General features: G+C 47.1%; 1 protein-coding gene across 1 annotated transcript in view; it reads right to left on the bottom strand.

Annotated features, from left to right (window-relative positions):
• LOC119385785 (integral membrane protein GPR155-like) overlaps nt 1–17,931 on the bottom strand; it is a 130,483-nt gene that overhangs the window by 87,594 nt on the left and 24,958 nt on the right. The window contains exon 3 of the mRNA XM_037653169.2: nt 2,680–2,987. Coding sequence (XP_037509097.2) covers nt 2,680–2,987 — 308 coding nt within the window. The remainder of the gene's footprint in view (nt 1–2,679; nt 2,988–17,931) is intronic.

Raw genomic sequence — 17,931 nt, forward strand, 5'->3', positions numbered from 1 at the left:
GTGAAGTTGGGAAGCACCTACTAAGCCATTATTCGTCATTCTGCGGAGAAGCGAGGCACCAGCTACACGTCTGTAAGGCATTATGTGCACTTCGTGACGCGACGACTGATGACGATGAAGAATTATGGCTCAGCCATTTGTAATGGGTTGGAAGCTTTAAACAGCCCACCAGTTATGTAATTTGCATTGGGTGACGCCCGCTCGCTATTTCCCTCTCCCTTCATGCTGTATAACATACGTTGACGTGGGAGAGAGACGGGGGGGGGGGCGAATAACTTTACTGAGACCCCGAGCAATGGATCATGCGCTCATGGGCTTCCTCGCCAACCAATCCAAGTGCACTTGCGAGGAACCCACTACGCTATAAAGCATTGTAATTTTACTGAGACCCCGAGGAAATGGATCTGCGCTTATAGGCTTCCTTGGCAACCAATACAAGTGCACTTGCGAGGAACCCACTACGCTCTAAATCATTCTAATTTTTGAGATGTAGGGCAGCAGGCACTGTGCCATTTTTCGTCATTTTACGGAGATCCGTGGTACCTGCTAAACGCATGTAAGTCATTATGCGCACTTTGTTGATGCTGTGCCTGATGACGACGAAGAATTATGGCAGAGATCTTTGTAATGGGTTGGAAGCATTTCACAACCTACTCGTTGCGCAATTCGCATTGTGTGACGCCTCGTTACAGAATTCGCGTTGTGCGACGCTTGGTGCTTATTTTACTCTTCTACCACGCTATATTGCATATGCTAATGTGGTTCCTTCCCGACATGAAGCCTGTATAGGACCTTTTTCCAAAGCAGTTTCAAGCACCGGCATGGCTCAGAGGTTGAATACTGGGCTCCCACGCAGAGGGCCCAGGTTCGAGCCTCGTTCCATCCTGGAATTTTTTTCTTATTTCTTTTTTTTCTTATTTCGATCGATACTGGTTACGGACACCGGCGGCGGCGGCAGCGGCGGACAACTACGGCGCCAAAAACGGCCGGTGAAATGATCTCATAACAGCTTTCGCTGTAAAAGGTCCTATACAAGCTTCATGTCGGCAAGGAACCACATTAGCATATGCAATATAGCGTGGTAGGAGAGTAAAATAACCACCAAGCGTCGCACAACGCGAATTCTGTAACCAGGCGTCACACAATGCGAATTGCGCAACGAATAGGTTGTTGAATGCTTCCAACCCATTACAAAGGGTTCTGCCATAATTCTTCATCGTCATCAGGTACAGCATCAACAAAGTGCGCATAATGCCTTATATGCGTTTAGCAGGTACCAACGCTCTCCGTAGAATGACGAAAAATGGCACAGTGCTTGCTGTCCTACTTCTCAAAAATTACAATGATTTATAGCGTAGTGGGTTCCTTGCAAGTGCACTTGTATTGGTTGCCAAAGAAGCCCATAAGCGCATGATCCATTTCCTCGGGGTCTCAGTAAAGTTCTCCCCCCCCCCCGTATCTCTCCCACGTCAACGTATGTTATACAGCATGACGGGAGAGGAAATAGCGACCGGGCGTCACCCAATGCAAAAACATAACTGGTGGGCCATTTAGAGATTCCAACCCATTACAGAGGGCTGAGCCATAATTCTTCATCGTCATCAGTCGTCGCGTCAACAAAGTGCACATAATGCCTTACAGACGTGTAGCTGGTGCCTCGCTTCTCCGCACAGTGACGAATAATGGCTTAGTAGGTGATTCCCAACTTCATAAAAATTGTGATTTATGGCGTAGTGGGTACCTTTCTAGTGTACTTGTTTTGTAGCCCCAAGAGAGCTTGACGGGCTCTAGAAACGCTGCTCTTCCAGCTTTCGCTGTGACTGTGCTGCGGTTTCAGCGCAGGCCTGGCGTTTTTAGCGATTTTAAGTTAATTAATAAGATTACTTCTTCGCTGTTTCTCTTAATTATAATATTCTAGACCCTGTTCGTTCATTTTAACCCGCGTTTGAGCATCGCTAGCCTTTTTTTTATTAAATGTGTTTAAGGAGAGGTTGGTACCTTGTTATGGCCTGTATTGAGTGCTTTACTGTGCGCGTGATCACGTCACATGAGATGGATAGACGACGAGCCGGGCCTCTAAAGTTCTCCGCTCTTAAACGAAACTGCATATTCGTTCGACGAGCCCTTGGAGTGGGTGCAGCCCTCAGTCCTAGACCCCATGAGCCGCGGCCGTGCTGCTCGACCAGATCCAGCTGGTCCCGGGAGTTGACGCTATATACACATCGAGGCTTCCCATTGTTTTACAGTTGGGTGTGGGATTGGCGGGTTGGCACTTTTGAGCTGGCAAGCCAAAATGGGTGTCGCAGAGCGTAGCCGGGGCATTGCAATCGGGGCATTGTTGCTGGTATTGTGTTGGGTACATGCAGTGATATAGCGTGTGGTTGGGAAATGTGTTTGTTTATAGCTGCCTCCACGAAACCGCTTCGGTGTGCGTCAGGGAGTCGAAGAAGTGCACTGAGTAGCACGAGTGTTCCTTTGGACGCATGCAGCTGTATGGAGGTGGTATTTCTAAATGTCACCTGTCCAAGGTGAAGTTCCTTACCGAGTTCGTGATGAAGTGCGTGACATATCCGTGGACTGCGTTTAGATCCACTGCAGTAAGCGTACTCGTCGCACGTGGGTTTAATGTAAAACAGGCTGTCACTGCCTATTAGGACTTTACTCTCCACGAACACGTACCTAGCGGATATGCGATACCGAAGTCGTTCACTTGAGTCACGAAGATGGCGTGCAGGCCCGCGGTGCCAAGCCGGCCTCTTCCGCGACGCCGCGAGAAAGAGGAGAGTGCCACGCTTGCGGCTGCGACGATGGCGAACAGGGCTGTTTTCCCGAGTAGCACCGCGCCCACCAGGCGCCAGTCGAGCGTGTGCAACCGCAGCTGACTCAGGTTCAGGAACAGCAGCGCTGACAGGCACACGTGCGAGGCCAGCAGGTCGAGGGCGCGAACCTCGCGGCCTTTCACCAAGCGCGCCTTGCCCGATGCAAACCTGTCTCGGAAAAGACGAGAATAATTATATCAGCGGCGTGATTAACCTTCGATACTACGGCTTAATGTGATTAGGCCATAGCCATACGAACATCTGTTGACTATGTGGGTGACTTTCACAAACTAGCGCTTAGCCAAGCGCGCAGTGCCGCCTTCGAACGACAGCGCGAAATCACGGCGACAACACAGCCCGCGCCGCGAAACCAGACCCTAGCAATGGTCGCTTCTCCAAAGCGCGCCCCCCTCACCACCCTCAGGAGAAAACGCCCGCCGACGGCCGGCACGCTCGAATCAAGCGCTCGTGCAAAGCCCGGAAATATCGAGAATCGGGACACGATTCCATGTCGAGCGAAGCCACCGCCGCGAGACGAACATCCGGGAACTTTCTTGCTCTTTCTCAAGCTAAAATATGCTGTGAGCAAATGAGTCATGCCGAAGATTCGTAAACTCGGGAGCAACCCATATAAGTGCGGCGACAGTGGTTCGGCAGTCAGTGAAGGAAGAAATCCTGTACAAATTAGATTGTGGTTCGGTCGGCCAGAGGAGAAGTATTCTTTTATGGTGTAGTACCGTCAATCGGTCTCGTAAGAAGTGCTGAGAGATGACGCCGTGCGAGAATTGAAGAGGAGTTTTGACGACGGCGTCACCGAGAGAAGACATGTGATCACCAACGGCCGAAAGAGAACGACTGGTCAGCGCTACAGTCTACGTGGAAGGACCCCTAAAGCCGGTGAATATGAAAGGAATTTAAGTGTTCTCGAATATTCTTGAGTGACTGTATTTGAGCGCGACTGATTGACTGTTTCCCGATTGTTTTTAAACCATCCGAGTTGTATAGTGATTGCACCAGCCAATTGTGCATGTATGTGTGATGTTTGTACCGCTTTATTTGGGAATATACTTTTCGTGTTATCGACTCTTGGCTCTGACTCGGTCTTTAGACTACAACCGGCGTTCGCTGGAGCGCTAAAAGGACCTACTCTTAAATTGCCCGTGCTTTCGTGGTGCGTTTCGGGGAGCCGATACGTCTGCCCTTGCAATCTGCCCGGCGATTGCCTCCCTTTAACGGGGTTGTGACAGTGACAGGGTCCTGCGTCGGCGGGGGGAAGTCAAAGACGGTAGGAGGCACACAAAATAAATACATCAGTCATTGCTGCGATCGAAATCTGAAGTTTATTTGCGCAGTGTTTCCTCCAGCAGTACACTATGTGTCTAGAATAAAATACAGCCAGTAATTTGGGCCTCTTAAAATCGTGTTTAAAAACCTACGTAAGCGGTTTCAGAAAAGTACGCTGTAGCGTATGTGCGGTAATAATGAGAATTCTGGTGTATGTTAAGAAAAATGTACACGAAGACAACCACACGTCGACATTCACACGTAGATGAAATTCTGCGGCTATATTTAATGCGCAAATGCAACCCGTGACTTCCATGCTAGTTGGGAGAACGCCGCCACGGTCAGAGCCACAGAGACAATCATAATTTATGTACGGAATTTTGCGAAAGAAGCGTTCATAAGACACGTGCTGCAGTCCGAGGTTCTGCGCACACAAGTATACGTGGGTACACCGCCAAACTAGCCGCCGAAAATGAATATTTTATTAGTTGGCCTCGTTCCCTCCCGTTCCTCACGAGGTTCCAGTGCACTCATATCGCAAGCATCGTGTTACTAAGACATGCACGTGCGCGAAAAAAAAAGCCCATTCGTCAAAAGAACGGACGCAAGTGCGAGGAGAGCCTAGGTAGGTCCGGCAGTTTTCCCTCGGGACACCCCGGTACTCGGACATCGTGTTTCCTAATGCGCTACGCTGTCAACTTTGCCCTACGTGGACGTACATCTAAGGCGAATTGCGGGGAAAGCGCAAAGGAACCCTTCGAGTGTGCTCGCTCTTGTTGCGAATCGCTGCAGAAAAGACGTTTCCGTGGGCGGCCGTCGCATGCTCGAAATACGTAATCGTGCCAACGTTTAGCAATTCAATAGCAGCCTAGCCTTTCATGCGATTCAAGTAAAACGGTTCGTGAACGTCGGGCAAGTGCTTTTCACGTATCGTCAACAATGGTGCATGTCCATCCTGCGTATACCTTGAGGCAACATAACTTCGTTTACTCCGCAAGTTTACATTGGTATAGCCAGGAGGCAGGGTATGTGTGCGTGTATGTATACATCCCTTCCCCGTTTAATTTTCAAATTTGCATGTATGTACATACACGCACAAACATACATAAATGTTAGTTGAACCCTCCTCCCCCCCCCCCTACACACACAAATTTATTTCTAGCTACGACCCTGCAAGTTTCTATTTAGGAAACCAATGTCAGTAACAAAATGTGGCAAAACACCGCTTTTAAAAAGTGGAAACCTGTCACATCGAACGACATACACCTTTACTGAAAGAAAATTTACTCTTTATTTCGGTACTAACGCTTCGAATGAATCGCTTCATCCTAATGCCGTACTCAACGTTCCACACTTCTACTTGCGCATAGCTGCATGTGGCAAGATACGTTGGTGTCTGCTGTGACGCGTTTAGCCTAATTCGGTTACCCCCCCCCCCCCCTTCGATATTTTTATTTTTCGACAGTACCTTGACGCGAGCCACGAAAAAAACTATATCCTGCCCAGGCCGCGCAACGTTGTGGTTGTAAGGTATTTCTTTCTCAGTATTTCGTGCATCTCATTCCATTGTTATTCAGCATCAGAACGCAATAATGCTTTTTGTTCAAGCATGTACATGCAACGCAGTACGCATAATAAAGCCGGACAGCCAAAGACTACAATTGGACTCCATGTACTACGTGCGTAACAACGTCGTACTAAACCATCTAGGCGAACAATTTCCTCATGCCTATAAGCCAGGCCCGTAGCCAGGAATTTTTTCCGAGGTGGGGGGGGGGGGGCACTTGCTGAAAACCTTGACTATTTGAGAAAACACCGATTTTGATTATTTATTTTTGGTGGAGCACCCCCCCCCCCCCCCCGCTACGGGCCTGCTATAAGCATGAAAGCCGCTGACACGGCCGATGTTCGCAGGAGTCAGTGTGAAATCAAGCTACGCTGATGAGATTTGCTGGGACGACACTTTTCTTACAGTAGCATTAAGGCGGCTGAAAGGAAAGACACCACGCCATAGAGCGATGTTTCTGTTACGGCGGGTGGGGGGGGGGGGTACACTTACATTCACTACTCTCAGTAGCTAAGCGAAGCGTCAGAAGTAGAAGGCCACACTCACCCTAGAAACACGACAGTGAAGCACTTCACCAGCGTCCACGAGAAAGACACGTGGTCGACCTTTTGAGAGCAGAGAACCGGCACCTGAGTACCGGTCGTTGCGACGACTTCAGACGCATCCCACATAGCCTAAGGGATTGGTCGAGCCTGGAAAAACAGCGTTCGAAAGTCCGTCATTAAAGAGAAAGTTGACTTATTCCAGTTTTGCTATCCTGCACGAGTGGAGAGAATTGAGGGGGAAAAGGAGAGAGAAGGCGTGAGGGCCATTCACAATACACGTGCGTGCAGAGCGCAGCGTATCTACAGATGAGCACTTCAGTCAGTTGCCTTCAAGGATTGCAGGAGGGCTCGTATAGCTTTCTGGGCTGATGTGCTGCAGGCCACACTCCTAAGATACGTCAGCAGAGCCTTAAACAAAAGCTTATGAGCTGCTACTACAGTGTATATGCTTCTGGTTGTTTTCGTGCGTTTTAAGTATACCTGCTTGTTTTTCACGTATTCGGCGTTTTCTCATTTCTTATAATAAACTTTATACCATCCCTGGCGCCACCAACCTACCACTCAATGATAGACTTACAAGCTGCACAGAATACACACAACACTACAGAGAGGCAAGGCTCGACTTCCCTGCACCCCACCCGAGTCTAGACAGAAAACACGCGGCGAAATACCGACAGTTACAAACGAACTCTCAAGGAGGTTAAAAAAATTATTTTTTTTAAACCTCCTTGCGAACTCTTACCCGAGCCTGTGTACCTGCACAGGAGCTGCTAACACTTATATCCGGACAACAAGTACAAACTAGGCAAAAGAGAAAAGGCTTCATGCATGCATATGTTATGGGAATGTCCCAACATATCAACAAGTTCTCCTGAGGCCCTCCGGGAGCGGCGGAGGGTATCGCTGTTTAGTTCGCAGGTAGAACACCAAAAATGGGCTATCCAGAAGGCCAGGGAGGCCACTACCTGTGCTATCTATCCTGACCACAAGCCAGCCGGTTCTTGTAATAAAAGTTTATTAACTCACTCACTCACTCACTCACTCACTCACTCACTCACTCACTCACTCACTCACTCACTCACTCACTCACTCACTCACTCACTCACTCACTCACTCACTCACTCACTCACTCACTCACTCATTCTAGCCTTCTCGTCAGGAGCTACATGCAGGTTGCAGAAGCTGTCACGTTTGAACATTGCCACAAATCGCATTAGACGGCACGGTTGCAGTGAAGGATGACGAATACCGCCAGAATTTGAGAAGGAACCAGCACAGAAAGAACGTTAACTTACGCCGTACACTATGATGCACGAACATGCCCAACTCGCTGCTGTATAGTAAATATCGTCGCAGTCCTGTGAACTATATTTGGGTTGCAAAACTTGGCACGTTGGTACGGTTGCGTACTTAATGGACAGCACGAAAAAAAAAATTAAGAGAGACGAAATGAAGAAGAACATGCAACTTCCCGTGTTCTTGTTTTTTTGTTTTTTTTTGCCTGGCTTTTTTTTTTTCGCTGTCCATTAAGTATATATTTGGGGACCTGGCTTCCTTCTGACCTTCCAACTTTCCTCCAAACTAGGTACATACTGAGGCGAAACAGGAGTAGGCCAGTGCGTCCCTACTTTTTTTCCCCCGCAATTTTCCCCAGCTGGAGAAAGTTTGTCTTCGGAAGTTTTGGCCCTTGGTGGCCGTGACACCTAACTTTTTTTTTTTTCACTTGGACACGAGGATCGAAAAGAGAGAGGTGGCTCTATAAGAAACGGAAAGAATGGCACTAGCTTCCACAGCCCTTGCTGGAGCACGGCTCAGCGCCAGAACGAAAACTCGGGCACCCGGAACGCGTCCGAAGCACACGCCACACGCGCCTGAGACTGCGCAGTGTACACACCACGGCCTGTGGTTGTGGCGGGAGGATTATGGCTATTAAGAGCAAGAAGCCCGAAGAGTCCAATCATGCAATTACATTGGGAAAACACTGTTTCGCTACATACGTTACATCGGTCAGCATGCTTCCATTCTTTTTTTCTTTTACCGCATCAATGGCTCTGGTTACAGTTAAGAGTTACACTGCACACATATTATATCTGCGCATAAGTGTACTTATGGTAAGGGCCATTTAACTGTCAGGACGATTAATGAAAACTAATTGAATGAGTACATTGAAAGAGCAGACGGTTTTCTTGTGAGCAGCTGGGATGGTGGTGGCACCTGGCGGAGCTGATCTGAACCACGCACTTCTGTCTACGTGGCCTCTGAGATCCGCGTCGGCAGCGCGACGAAATACAAAGCGAAGCCAAGGAATACACCAAGGTCCATGAACGCAAGTTGAGGATTAGGGTCGCCTCCAATTTTAAGGCCAAAGCCTCAAAATTGGAGCGAAAATCAAACGTGAAAACTGACCGTAGGTGGCGTCAACATAGGGGCGATGCCAAAAACCGTCATTATGCGGTGACGTCATCACACGACATTGTCGCTTGGTGAAAGGTGGGCCGATCACGGAGGCAGTGCAAAACCAGGTGAGGTGCGGAAAGCTTGCAGTGCCTCCGATCCTGGAGGCGGTGTTAAAGAACGTTAGGTGTGGAAAGCTTTCGGAGGAAAAACAAAACAAGATGGCTTTGTCCTCCGAGTCGTCTTAGGGAAATGCAGCTGTAATGCAGCTGTTTTGCAGCTGTAATATACTGATTCATGTGAATTTATTTTCTTTCTAGTGTCCCTTTAAAGAACCCCATATGGTTGAAATTCATGTGTAGTTTCCGCATACGGCGTATTACATAAATTATGTGTGGTTGTTTTGGCACGTAAAGCCCGATATTTTACCTTGTCTTTATTTGTTTGAGTTTTAAGAATCATCCAGCACGCCAATCTTGGGCCTCACCAGGAAATCCAAGTTACCGGATTTTATTACATATGAGAGGAGCCAGTTAAAACGGGGCCCCAAACTGGTGTCTGTGTTCGTTCAGCTGCAGCGCAAACCGCAATTTTCATATAATGCGCACCCTATCGTATACGTTGTGAGCGCTGCATGAACTGAACAGGGGCAAGGGCCTCGTCAGGCTGTTGTAGCCTTCAGTCTGTCCCCGCAGAAAATTTCCTGAAATAAAGTGATTTAATTTGATTTGATCTGATTTGATTTGATTTTAATAATGCTAAAGGCTGTCATATGGCGGATTCAACTTCTAACCGGTCGTAGCCATCTTCGGCTTTCGGAATGCTGCATCCTTTGAGGGAGACGTACGCGTCTTGTGCTGACAGTTCATTTCCAATAAGCGAGTGTAATTCAAGAAGAAAACTTAAAAGGGCAATACAGGGAACGAATAATAAGAGAGGCGTCTGTGCGAGCCGTTGGACCGGAGGGGCGCGCACGCAGGGCGCGAGGCGAGCGCGAGTCGGCTTTTCCCTTCTCATCTTTCCGATACATTATACTACGGGAGCGAGATTAGAAGAAGCGAACACAGCCCGGGGCAGCAGCACCAAGGCAAAGGTCTCCGGTGTGAGGTACGAGGCCATACCATATATATATATATATATATATATATATATATATATATATATATATATATATATATATATATATATATATATATATATATATATATATATATATTGCCGTTATTGGATGAGAATGCAACTCAGTTCCCCATACGTGGCAGGTGAACAAAGAGAAGCTAAAGTCATTCTTTATTTATTCACTGCCATAGTGCTTCTCTTCCGTCGCTTCCGCACGACTTTCGCATTGTTTTCTCTCTCTCTCTGTTCTTCTTACACCGTGAAAGTAGAGAACAGCCATTTTTTCTTTTACTTCGTTTTGTCGTCTTTCGCAGCAGCGTGGCGATTCGGGCGACGGTGCTCCGTTTGCATCGGCGGTTTTATATATGGCTCCACTGGCTCGTAGAGACGTAAATGCTCGCTGTCACTATCAAATCTCGTGCTGCGGGGAAAATAGCGCCTATAATTGGATCCAGAATGAAAGGGACAGCGTATAGATGCGCTGGATCTCGTCCTCGGCAGTGATTTGTTTGCGAATGTGAAATTTCTTTTTCCCAGATCGATGCGAAAGAAATGTTAAGAAATGGCGAGGGAGGCATTCGATATCGCGACGGTGTAGGAACGGGGCGGGGACGTATTTCTTTGAGGCGCGATGTTAACATATTTGGACGCAACTCGTTTTTGCCAGTTCTTTGAAGTAGTGGCCAAGAAAGAGGAAGATACACTGCGCATACGATGAATTGAACATTCTGCATAGCCGACGTGTCTTGACTTAACCTCAATATGCTCCGCATATGAATTTATCCGATCACCTTGGCGAAGGCACTGCAATGTTTGACGCTTCATTGGACGTGGCGCCTTCCAGGACTAACATCGAAAGTAATATTTTTCTTTGCTCGAAATTAATGCAACCAAAAACTAATTGCGGATGCATTTAGCGCCTACGATGTCATTCTCTTCATGTAAAAATGGAATGACTGGAATGACTGTAGTGAAAATGGTATGACTGCGGAATAATTATTTACTATACGGAAACTCGCACAAAGCGGCATACTATACTTCATTTTATTTCTTCGGATGTAATGTCGATTATGTAATGTAATGTAATGTAATGATTATGTAATGTAATTATGTTGCGCGAAGACGACACATTTGCAGATAGGGCATCGTTATTCTGTGCCTCGACACAACAGCGCTTTGGGCGCTTTAAGGTTAAAAGCTATGGTCCCGTTACAGTAGCACTTAAACACTGCATCACACATTCGCTTTCAAAGCTAACACAAGCGATGCAACGCCAAATACGGTTGGCAATCGCACTTGCATTTAATAGCGTTGTCAGCAAATTCCGTCAGGTGTAGAGGCAATATAAATCGACGTAGTAAAATTTGCAGGAAAACGTTTCAGGTTGACTGCAGCGTCATATTTTCGTGTTACGTATTTTTCAAATAGCAAGCAGTTCACTATCACGCATTCGATGTTTATAGGCCCATCCATATGCAAGTTTTGGCACTTGTGTAAGCTATGAATATAAGTAACAAAGAAAATGAGCCCTTATATTCCCCTTTTCCTTGTTCATATATATATACAGTGGGGGTCTCGTTCTGGCAGACTTGATGCCTTCAGGTAGTATGCGAGGAATTATTGGCAAGCTGCCAGCTTATAACAAGGTCACGTGCTACGTGACGCCAGCAAGCAAAAGAACAGCATTCCACACTCGCCGTCATGGCCACGAGCGGCGCCGACTAACACTAGCAGGTTTAAATGTACAGATATGCCCGATCGAGTGTACGGGAGGACGACCGCCGCCGTAGATCAAATGGTAGAGCATCGGACACGTTATTCCAAGGTTGCAGGTTCGCTCCCTGCCGGCGGTAAGCTGTATTTTCGTCCACTTTATAATTGCTTCACATTTATATCATAATTACTGCAAATAACGTCCCCTATACTTTCTTTGGCTTGATTGTCAGTTGGTTGTCATTAATGTTATGTATATGCTACGAATCCTGCACGGTAATTCCTCAGCGTGTCGTGATGCATGCATCAAATAAATAGTGTCCATGCCTGTTACCACCCCATTTTTGTGCTTCAAGCAAGAAAAAAGTTCAGCTGAAGATGGAGGTTTGCAACGACGAGAAGTTAAGTCTATGAGAAGATATGTCAAGTGGCCCGAACAAAATAATAAGGAACTTTTTTTACACATTTCCAATTTCGATCTGACGCTTCCGCCAGAAAGCGGATTTGGACAATGTCCCACAATTCTTTTTTAACAGAGATAACTTATTCAAACACTTAAGGTTTGTTGTTGCTTTTCTTCATTTTCGGCGCGCTGAGTATCCACCGCTAATAACGACAGTGCGGAGCAATCCGTCTCCGTTAGCGGCCCCTGCAGCAGCGTATGCACTTCTTAAGCAATATTATATAGTGAAACATTGGCTTAAATCTTCGGCAATCAATCACATTTGTCGGACATGTTGGTCTGACATGCGGTCGAGTGCCGAGCGCATCTATACGCATAAATTTCGTGCTTTCCCAGCGGCCGATAAATTATAGTAGCGAGTGGGAGCAAATAACTTTGCAACTACACAAAGTTGACCTAGCCTGTATTCAACATGAAAGATGCCAGCCTTCGATTAACTTTCAAAAGAAAGAAATGAAATCGTTAAACAGGTATCCCTCGCGTAAACCCGCATTCATGATTAACGCCTGCATGATTGACGGGTTGCGCCGCTTTTCCTTAGCATGTGCAGGTAAGTTTTGTGCCAACCTTCTTTTCCGACCCGAAAGTCGCGGGTTCGATCCCGGCAGCGGCGATCGCATTTCGTTGGAGGCGAAATGCTATAGAGGCCCGTGTAGTGTGCGATGTCAGTACCCGTTGAAGAACACTATAGATGGCCGATATTTCCGGGGCCTTTCACTGCGACGTGTATCATCATTATATCGTGGTTTTGGCACGCAAAACCCCAGATAATATTATTAACCTTCTTTTCCGACAAAGTGCGCCCTTTCAGATGATGGTCATCATTTGTGTGGTCTGGTTCTCTTCGCTTGTGTCCGTGCGTGCATGCCTTACCCTCTTTCATGGTGAAGCGCCTTCTCCGGACCTTTTTTTTGTGTGTATAAGCTTAAATCATGTTAATGTGCATCAGGTTTCCACGTAGATTCACATAGCAATAGCCGAGTGACACCCCAAGAGAAACTACGGCGCTGGCATCTACCACTTGATAACGAAGCAGTGACTTTACCATGAATAGCAATTCTCTAATACAGAATGGGTTCGGCGTGTACGTTCGGAACAATGTGTTCACGTGCTTCCGCTCCTCCAGGCTCGCTAAACTCGATTGGTCGCGCGAACTTTTCAGCGTTGCTCTGTAACTGCACCTTTGCTGCATCACAGAACGCTATGCAGTGAAGACGTAGAACAGATCATGGGCAGCTTTGCGATCGTGCGGGTGGCTGTCACGACAGCGGTAAGTCACACAGGAAAGGCGCTGGTGAAGGGAGGTAGTTCTAAGGTTTGAAGATCACGACCATTGGTAATGAGCCATGATCCCGCAAGGGCTGCAAAAGAAGCCTCGAATTTCCCTTCTCCTTAAGAAGCTCATCGACGTCGTCATCATCACTATCGAGGGTGCACCACGCAATTTCGCCACCAACATGCGATGCCCTCTCAACAACGGGGACATATACCCGCCACGTGCCTGCCATTGTCTTCCGGGTGCAAGAAATACTTCTAGAAACATCTAACGAAGAGATGCTGCCTGCCGGGCCTCGAAGACAAGTGAATTTGTTGCCAGGCTGAACCGACCGCTCGCGAGAAGGCCCTCCGCGCTGCGTATATACGCAGAAACAGCGCTCCACATTTCACGCATTGCGCAACGTTCGGCGATCGCCGTAAAGCACTCGTTCCTCCGCGGTGAGAGCAATTTCACGACTGACGCAAAAGCATAGAAAAAAAAACGAGAAGGAAAAGTAGAAAGTACGCGGAGACAGAGGCAGACTTGTGGCACAGCGGTCGACATGCACCTTATTAATCGCCTCCTCCGCAAATAGCAATTCGCTCCCAACGCCACGCGTCTCTCGATCGCCATTCAGCGTGAGCGCAACAAAAGGTTCGACGCGGCAACGCCAAGAAAGCAGCAGGCGTCGCGACGTTGCCTCCGGTCGTCGACCGAGCCAAACTGCTCCCCGGAGAGATCCGCTAGTGTCGTATATAACGGAACCACCTGCGAAGCCGCCGGCACACTGCTCAATGGACGCGCCAAGTGTGGGGACAGCTTGCACGCTGCGAGCCGTATTTATCGCTCGGGCCATGTTTCTTCCGCGTATTAGCTCGCAATACGAAGCCGCCTCGACGAGAAAGACAAAGGGGATACGTGGGCCTCGTTCGGCGTTAAAGACGGCGAGGTTTAGCAACGGCCGCCGTCGCAGATAGTAAAGTACTCGAGTTCCAGTGCGTTTGTGGTTTAGTAGATGAAGGAGAATCGGAGAAAGTGTGGTTGAAAGAAAGAGACCAATGCGGATGCTTCTTTTTTTTTCTTTTTTTCTGTCCCGTTCATGCGCGAAGGTGTCGTCATGACCACGTGGCCAATGACCTGTCGTCTTGCGTGACTACTTAAAGAGTCAGAAGTCCTTCCCCTACTGGAAAATATAGGGGCAAGCGAATCTTGGCCTGTGCGTGCCCGACTTACTATTTTTCTTTCTTTCTTTCTTTCTTTCTTTCTTTCTTTCTTTCTTTCTTTCTTTCTTTCTTTCTTTCTTTCTTTCTTTCTTTCTTTCTTTCTTTCTTTCTTTCTTTCTTTCTTTCTTTCTTTCTCTGATCCAGAGAAAGAAAGGGTCTGTACACGTGGTGGACACGTAGAGAGAGGTCTGTACACGTGGTGACAGACCCCTACAATTCATGAGATGCTCAGGCGGAACAATTGCCGGCTATGTATGCCAGGCTAAACCCGCCTGCTGCAACATCGCAACCACCACCTTCCTCCATGCCGGGAATTAGACCTTCATCCACGTGCTTGGCAGCGCGACACTTCATTTGCTGCAGCAACAACGACTGTCATGCGTTCATATCCAGGCAACAGTGAAATATGACAACGTTAAATGGCAAGTGACTTCGGTGACCATATTGCTATATCAGAAACTGCTGATCGCCGACACGCCCACGATCGAGAGAGCATCTATTATTGGAAAAGGGCGCATACAGATACGCTTGTGAACGTCGCACCTTCGATGTCCGCATTTCTTTACACTCGCCGGCGCCGGGTTTTCCGCGTACAACGACGACGACGACGCCACCGAAATCCGTCACTCATAACAAGATCCGCCTGGAAAAAAAAAATCGGCAGATTCCACGCATTGTGGAATCGAGGTAATACGAAGCAGCCAGCAAAGAGCTGCATACATCGTCTTGTTTGTCATTGAGGCTTATGAAGTCATTCATGTCGTGACATCTAGTTCGCTATATATCGCGAGATTGTCATACATGCATGCGTGTATAATCTGGTATATGTCATGCTAATAAAACATATATTCTGCTACATATATAGGATGCGTGACCTGCTATTTATGTTCGTCACGCACTCTTGTCATGCCATACCAATTTAGGTATATATCCAGTAAACAGAATGGCCGAAAGTGCACCATGAGCGTGGCATCTAAATCATAGCCTACATGACATGCATGTCATGATTTTCGTGTTAGCACCTGTTATTTGTGTTCGTCACACAGTCACGTCGCGCGATACCAATTTTGGTGTATATCAAGCTAGCGAAACGGCCGCCAGCGCACCATGCGCGTGGCACAAGTCATGGTGTACAAGGCATGTATGTCATGATTTTCATATTAACTCCTGTTATTTATATTCGTCACACAGTCACGTCACGCGATACCAGTTTTGGTGTATATCAAGCTAGCGAAACGGCCGCCAGCGCGCCATGAGCGTGGCACGTAAGTAATACTTTGCATGACATGCGTGTCATGATTTTCATGTTTTACCACCTGTTATTTGTGTTCGCTACACAGTCACGTCGCGCAATACCATTTTAGGTGTATATCAAGCTAGCGAAACGGCCGCCAGCGCGCCATGAGCATGGCACGTAAGTCATACTGTGCATGACATGCGTGTCATGATTTGCAGTTAACACCTGTTATTCTGTGTTCGTAACACAGTCACGTCGGCGTGATACCAATTTTGGTGGTATATCAAGCTAGCGAAACGGCCGCGAGCGCACCATGAGCGGGGAATTGTAAATCATGCTGTACATGATATGCGTGTCAGGAGTTTTCATGTTACATTCCTCTTCTTTATGTTCGTCCCACCAGTTACGGCACGAGATACCAATTTTGGTGTTATAAAGCTAGCGCAACGGCCGCCCAGCGCGCCATGAGCGTGGCACGCAAGTCCTGCTGTGCATGACATGCGTGTCATGATTTTCATGGTACCACCTGTTATTTGTTTTCGTCACACAGTCACGTCACGCGATACCAATTTTGGTGTACATCAAGCTAGCGAAACGGCCGCGAGCGCACCATGAGCGTTGAATGTAAATCATGCTGTACATGATATGCGTGTCATGATTTGCACGTTAGGACCTGTCACTTGTGTTCGTCATACACTCACGCCATACCAATTTTGGTATATATCAAACTAACGAAACGGCCGCAAGAGCACCAAAACAGTGGCATGTAAATCATGGCGTTCATGGCATGGATATCATGATTTTCATGTTATGACCTGTCATTTATGTTCGTCATAAAGTCACGTTACGCCATACCAATTTGGTCTATATCCTATTAACGAAACGGCCAGGAGAGCCAAAGGTCGTAGGCGGATAGATAGATAGATAGATAGAAGATAGATAGATAGATAGATAGATAGATAGATAGATAGATAGATAGATAGATAGATAGATAGATAGATAGATAGATAGATAGATAGATAGATAGATAGATAGATAGATAGATAGATAGATAGATAGATAGATAGATAGATAGATAGATAGATAGATAGATAGATAGATAGATAGATAGTAGATAGATAGATAGATAGATAGATAGGATAGATAGATAGATAGATAGATAGATAGATAGATAGATAGATACGCTCAAGCTCTCAGAAGTTCGCTAAGAAATGCTTCGCATTTAAAAAAAGGAACCTACGCCATCTCAGGCTGTAATTGACTGCTACTGCTGTAAACCTATTAGCGTTGTGAACGGGGGCATCACCGCTGTCTAACGTGCACATCATCTGGGCTTCCTTTCTTATGATCGTCTACCTTGTATTGACGTCCTTACAAGCGCTATAGTAACATTGTTGGGGCTTGACTTCCCAAAACCGCGATATGATTATGAGGGATGCCATAGTGGAGGGCTCCTGAGATTTCGACCACCTGGGGTTCTTTAACGCGCACCTAAATCTAAGTACACGGGCCTCAAACATTTTCGCCCCCATCGAAAATGCAGCGGCCGCGGCCGGGATTCGATGACGCGACCTTCGGGTCAGCTGTCGATCACCATAACCACTAGACCACTGTGGCAGGTTCTTACAAGCGCTTTAAAACCGTATGAGAATCTCATTTGCCCCGCTTCTCATCCCTACATCAGGCGCCTGACGGTGATTCATACTTATTCATTCACCCTGAAATACTATATACGCATGCTACGAATGTCCAACTCCTTTTCATTCTCTCGTTTCTTCAACGTTTGTAGATCTATTGCTTCTGCATTCACCGAGTTTTAGCCCTCCCCGTGGTAGATGACGTCAATAAAAGTTGATTTTCTCTCTCTCTCTCTCTAACTACAATTCTATTTTGACGCTTGCGGCAGAAAGCAGTGACGAATGAGAGTTGCGCATACTTTCTTCGATAACTCGGTTTCACGAGCCCCGTTATGCGAGAGAACACATCACGTATAGGCAGCTCGTATCAACAAGTCGTGGTGAGTTTGCACACGACTTTTGAGAAGGCGTAGAATAAAGCAAGGAAGAACAAAAAACAGTGACGTTTCTTCCATGCCTCCTTGTCAGATTCATATCTAACACGGCGTATCCTGTGTTTTCCCAGCTCTGGGTTTCTTGACAGTTATGACAGGGCACGCGTCAACTTTACAAGGTATACGCGCTTTTGTGCGATTCCTGTCAATCACCGTTTTCCTCTCTCTCTCTCTCTCTCTCTCTCCTATTTCGCTCAACAGAGATATCCTAGACGTATAGCAGACCGCACTTGCCTGT

Source organism: Rhipicephalus sanguineus, chromosome 3 (genome assembly GCF_013339695.2).
Source record: "Rhipicephalus sanguineus isolate Rsan-2018 chromosome 3, BIME_Rsan_1.4, whole genome shotgun sequence".
Lineage (NCBI taxonomy): Eukaryota > Metazoa > Arthropoda > Arachnida > Ixodida > Ixodidae > Rhipicephalus > Rhipicephalus sanguineus.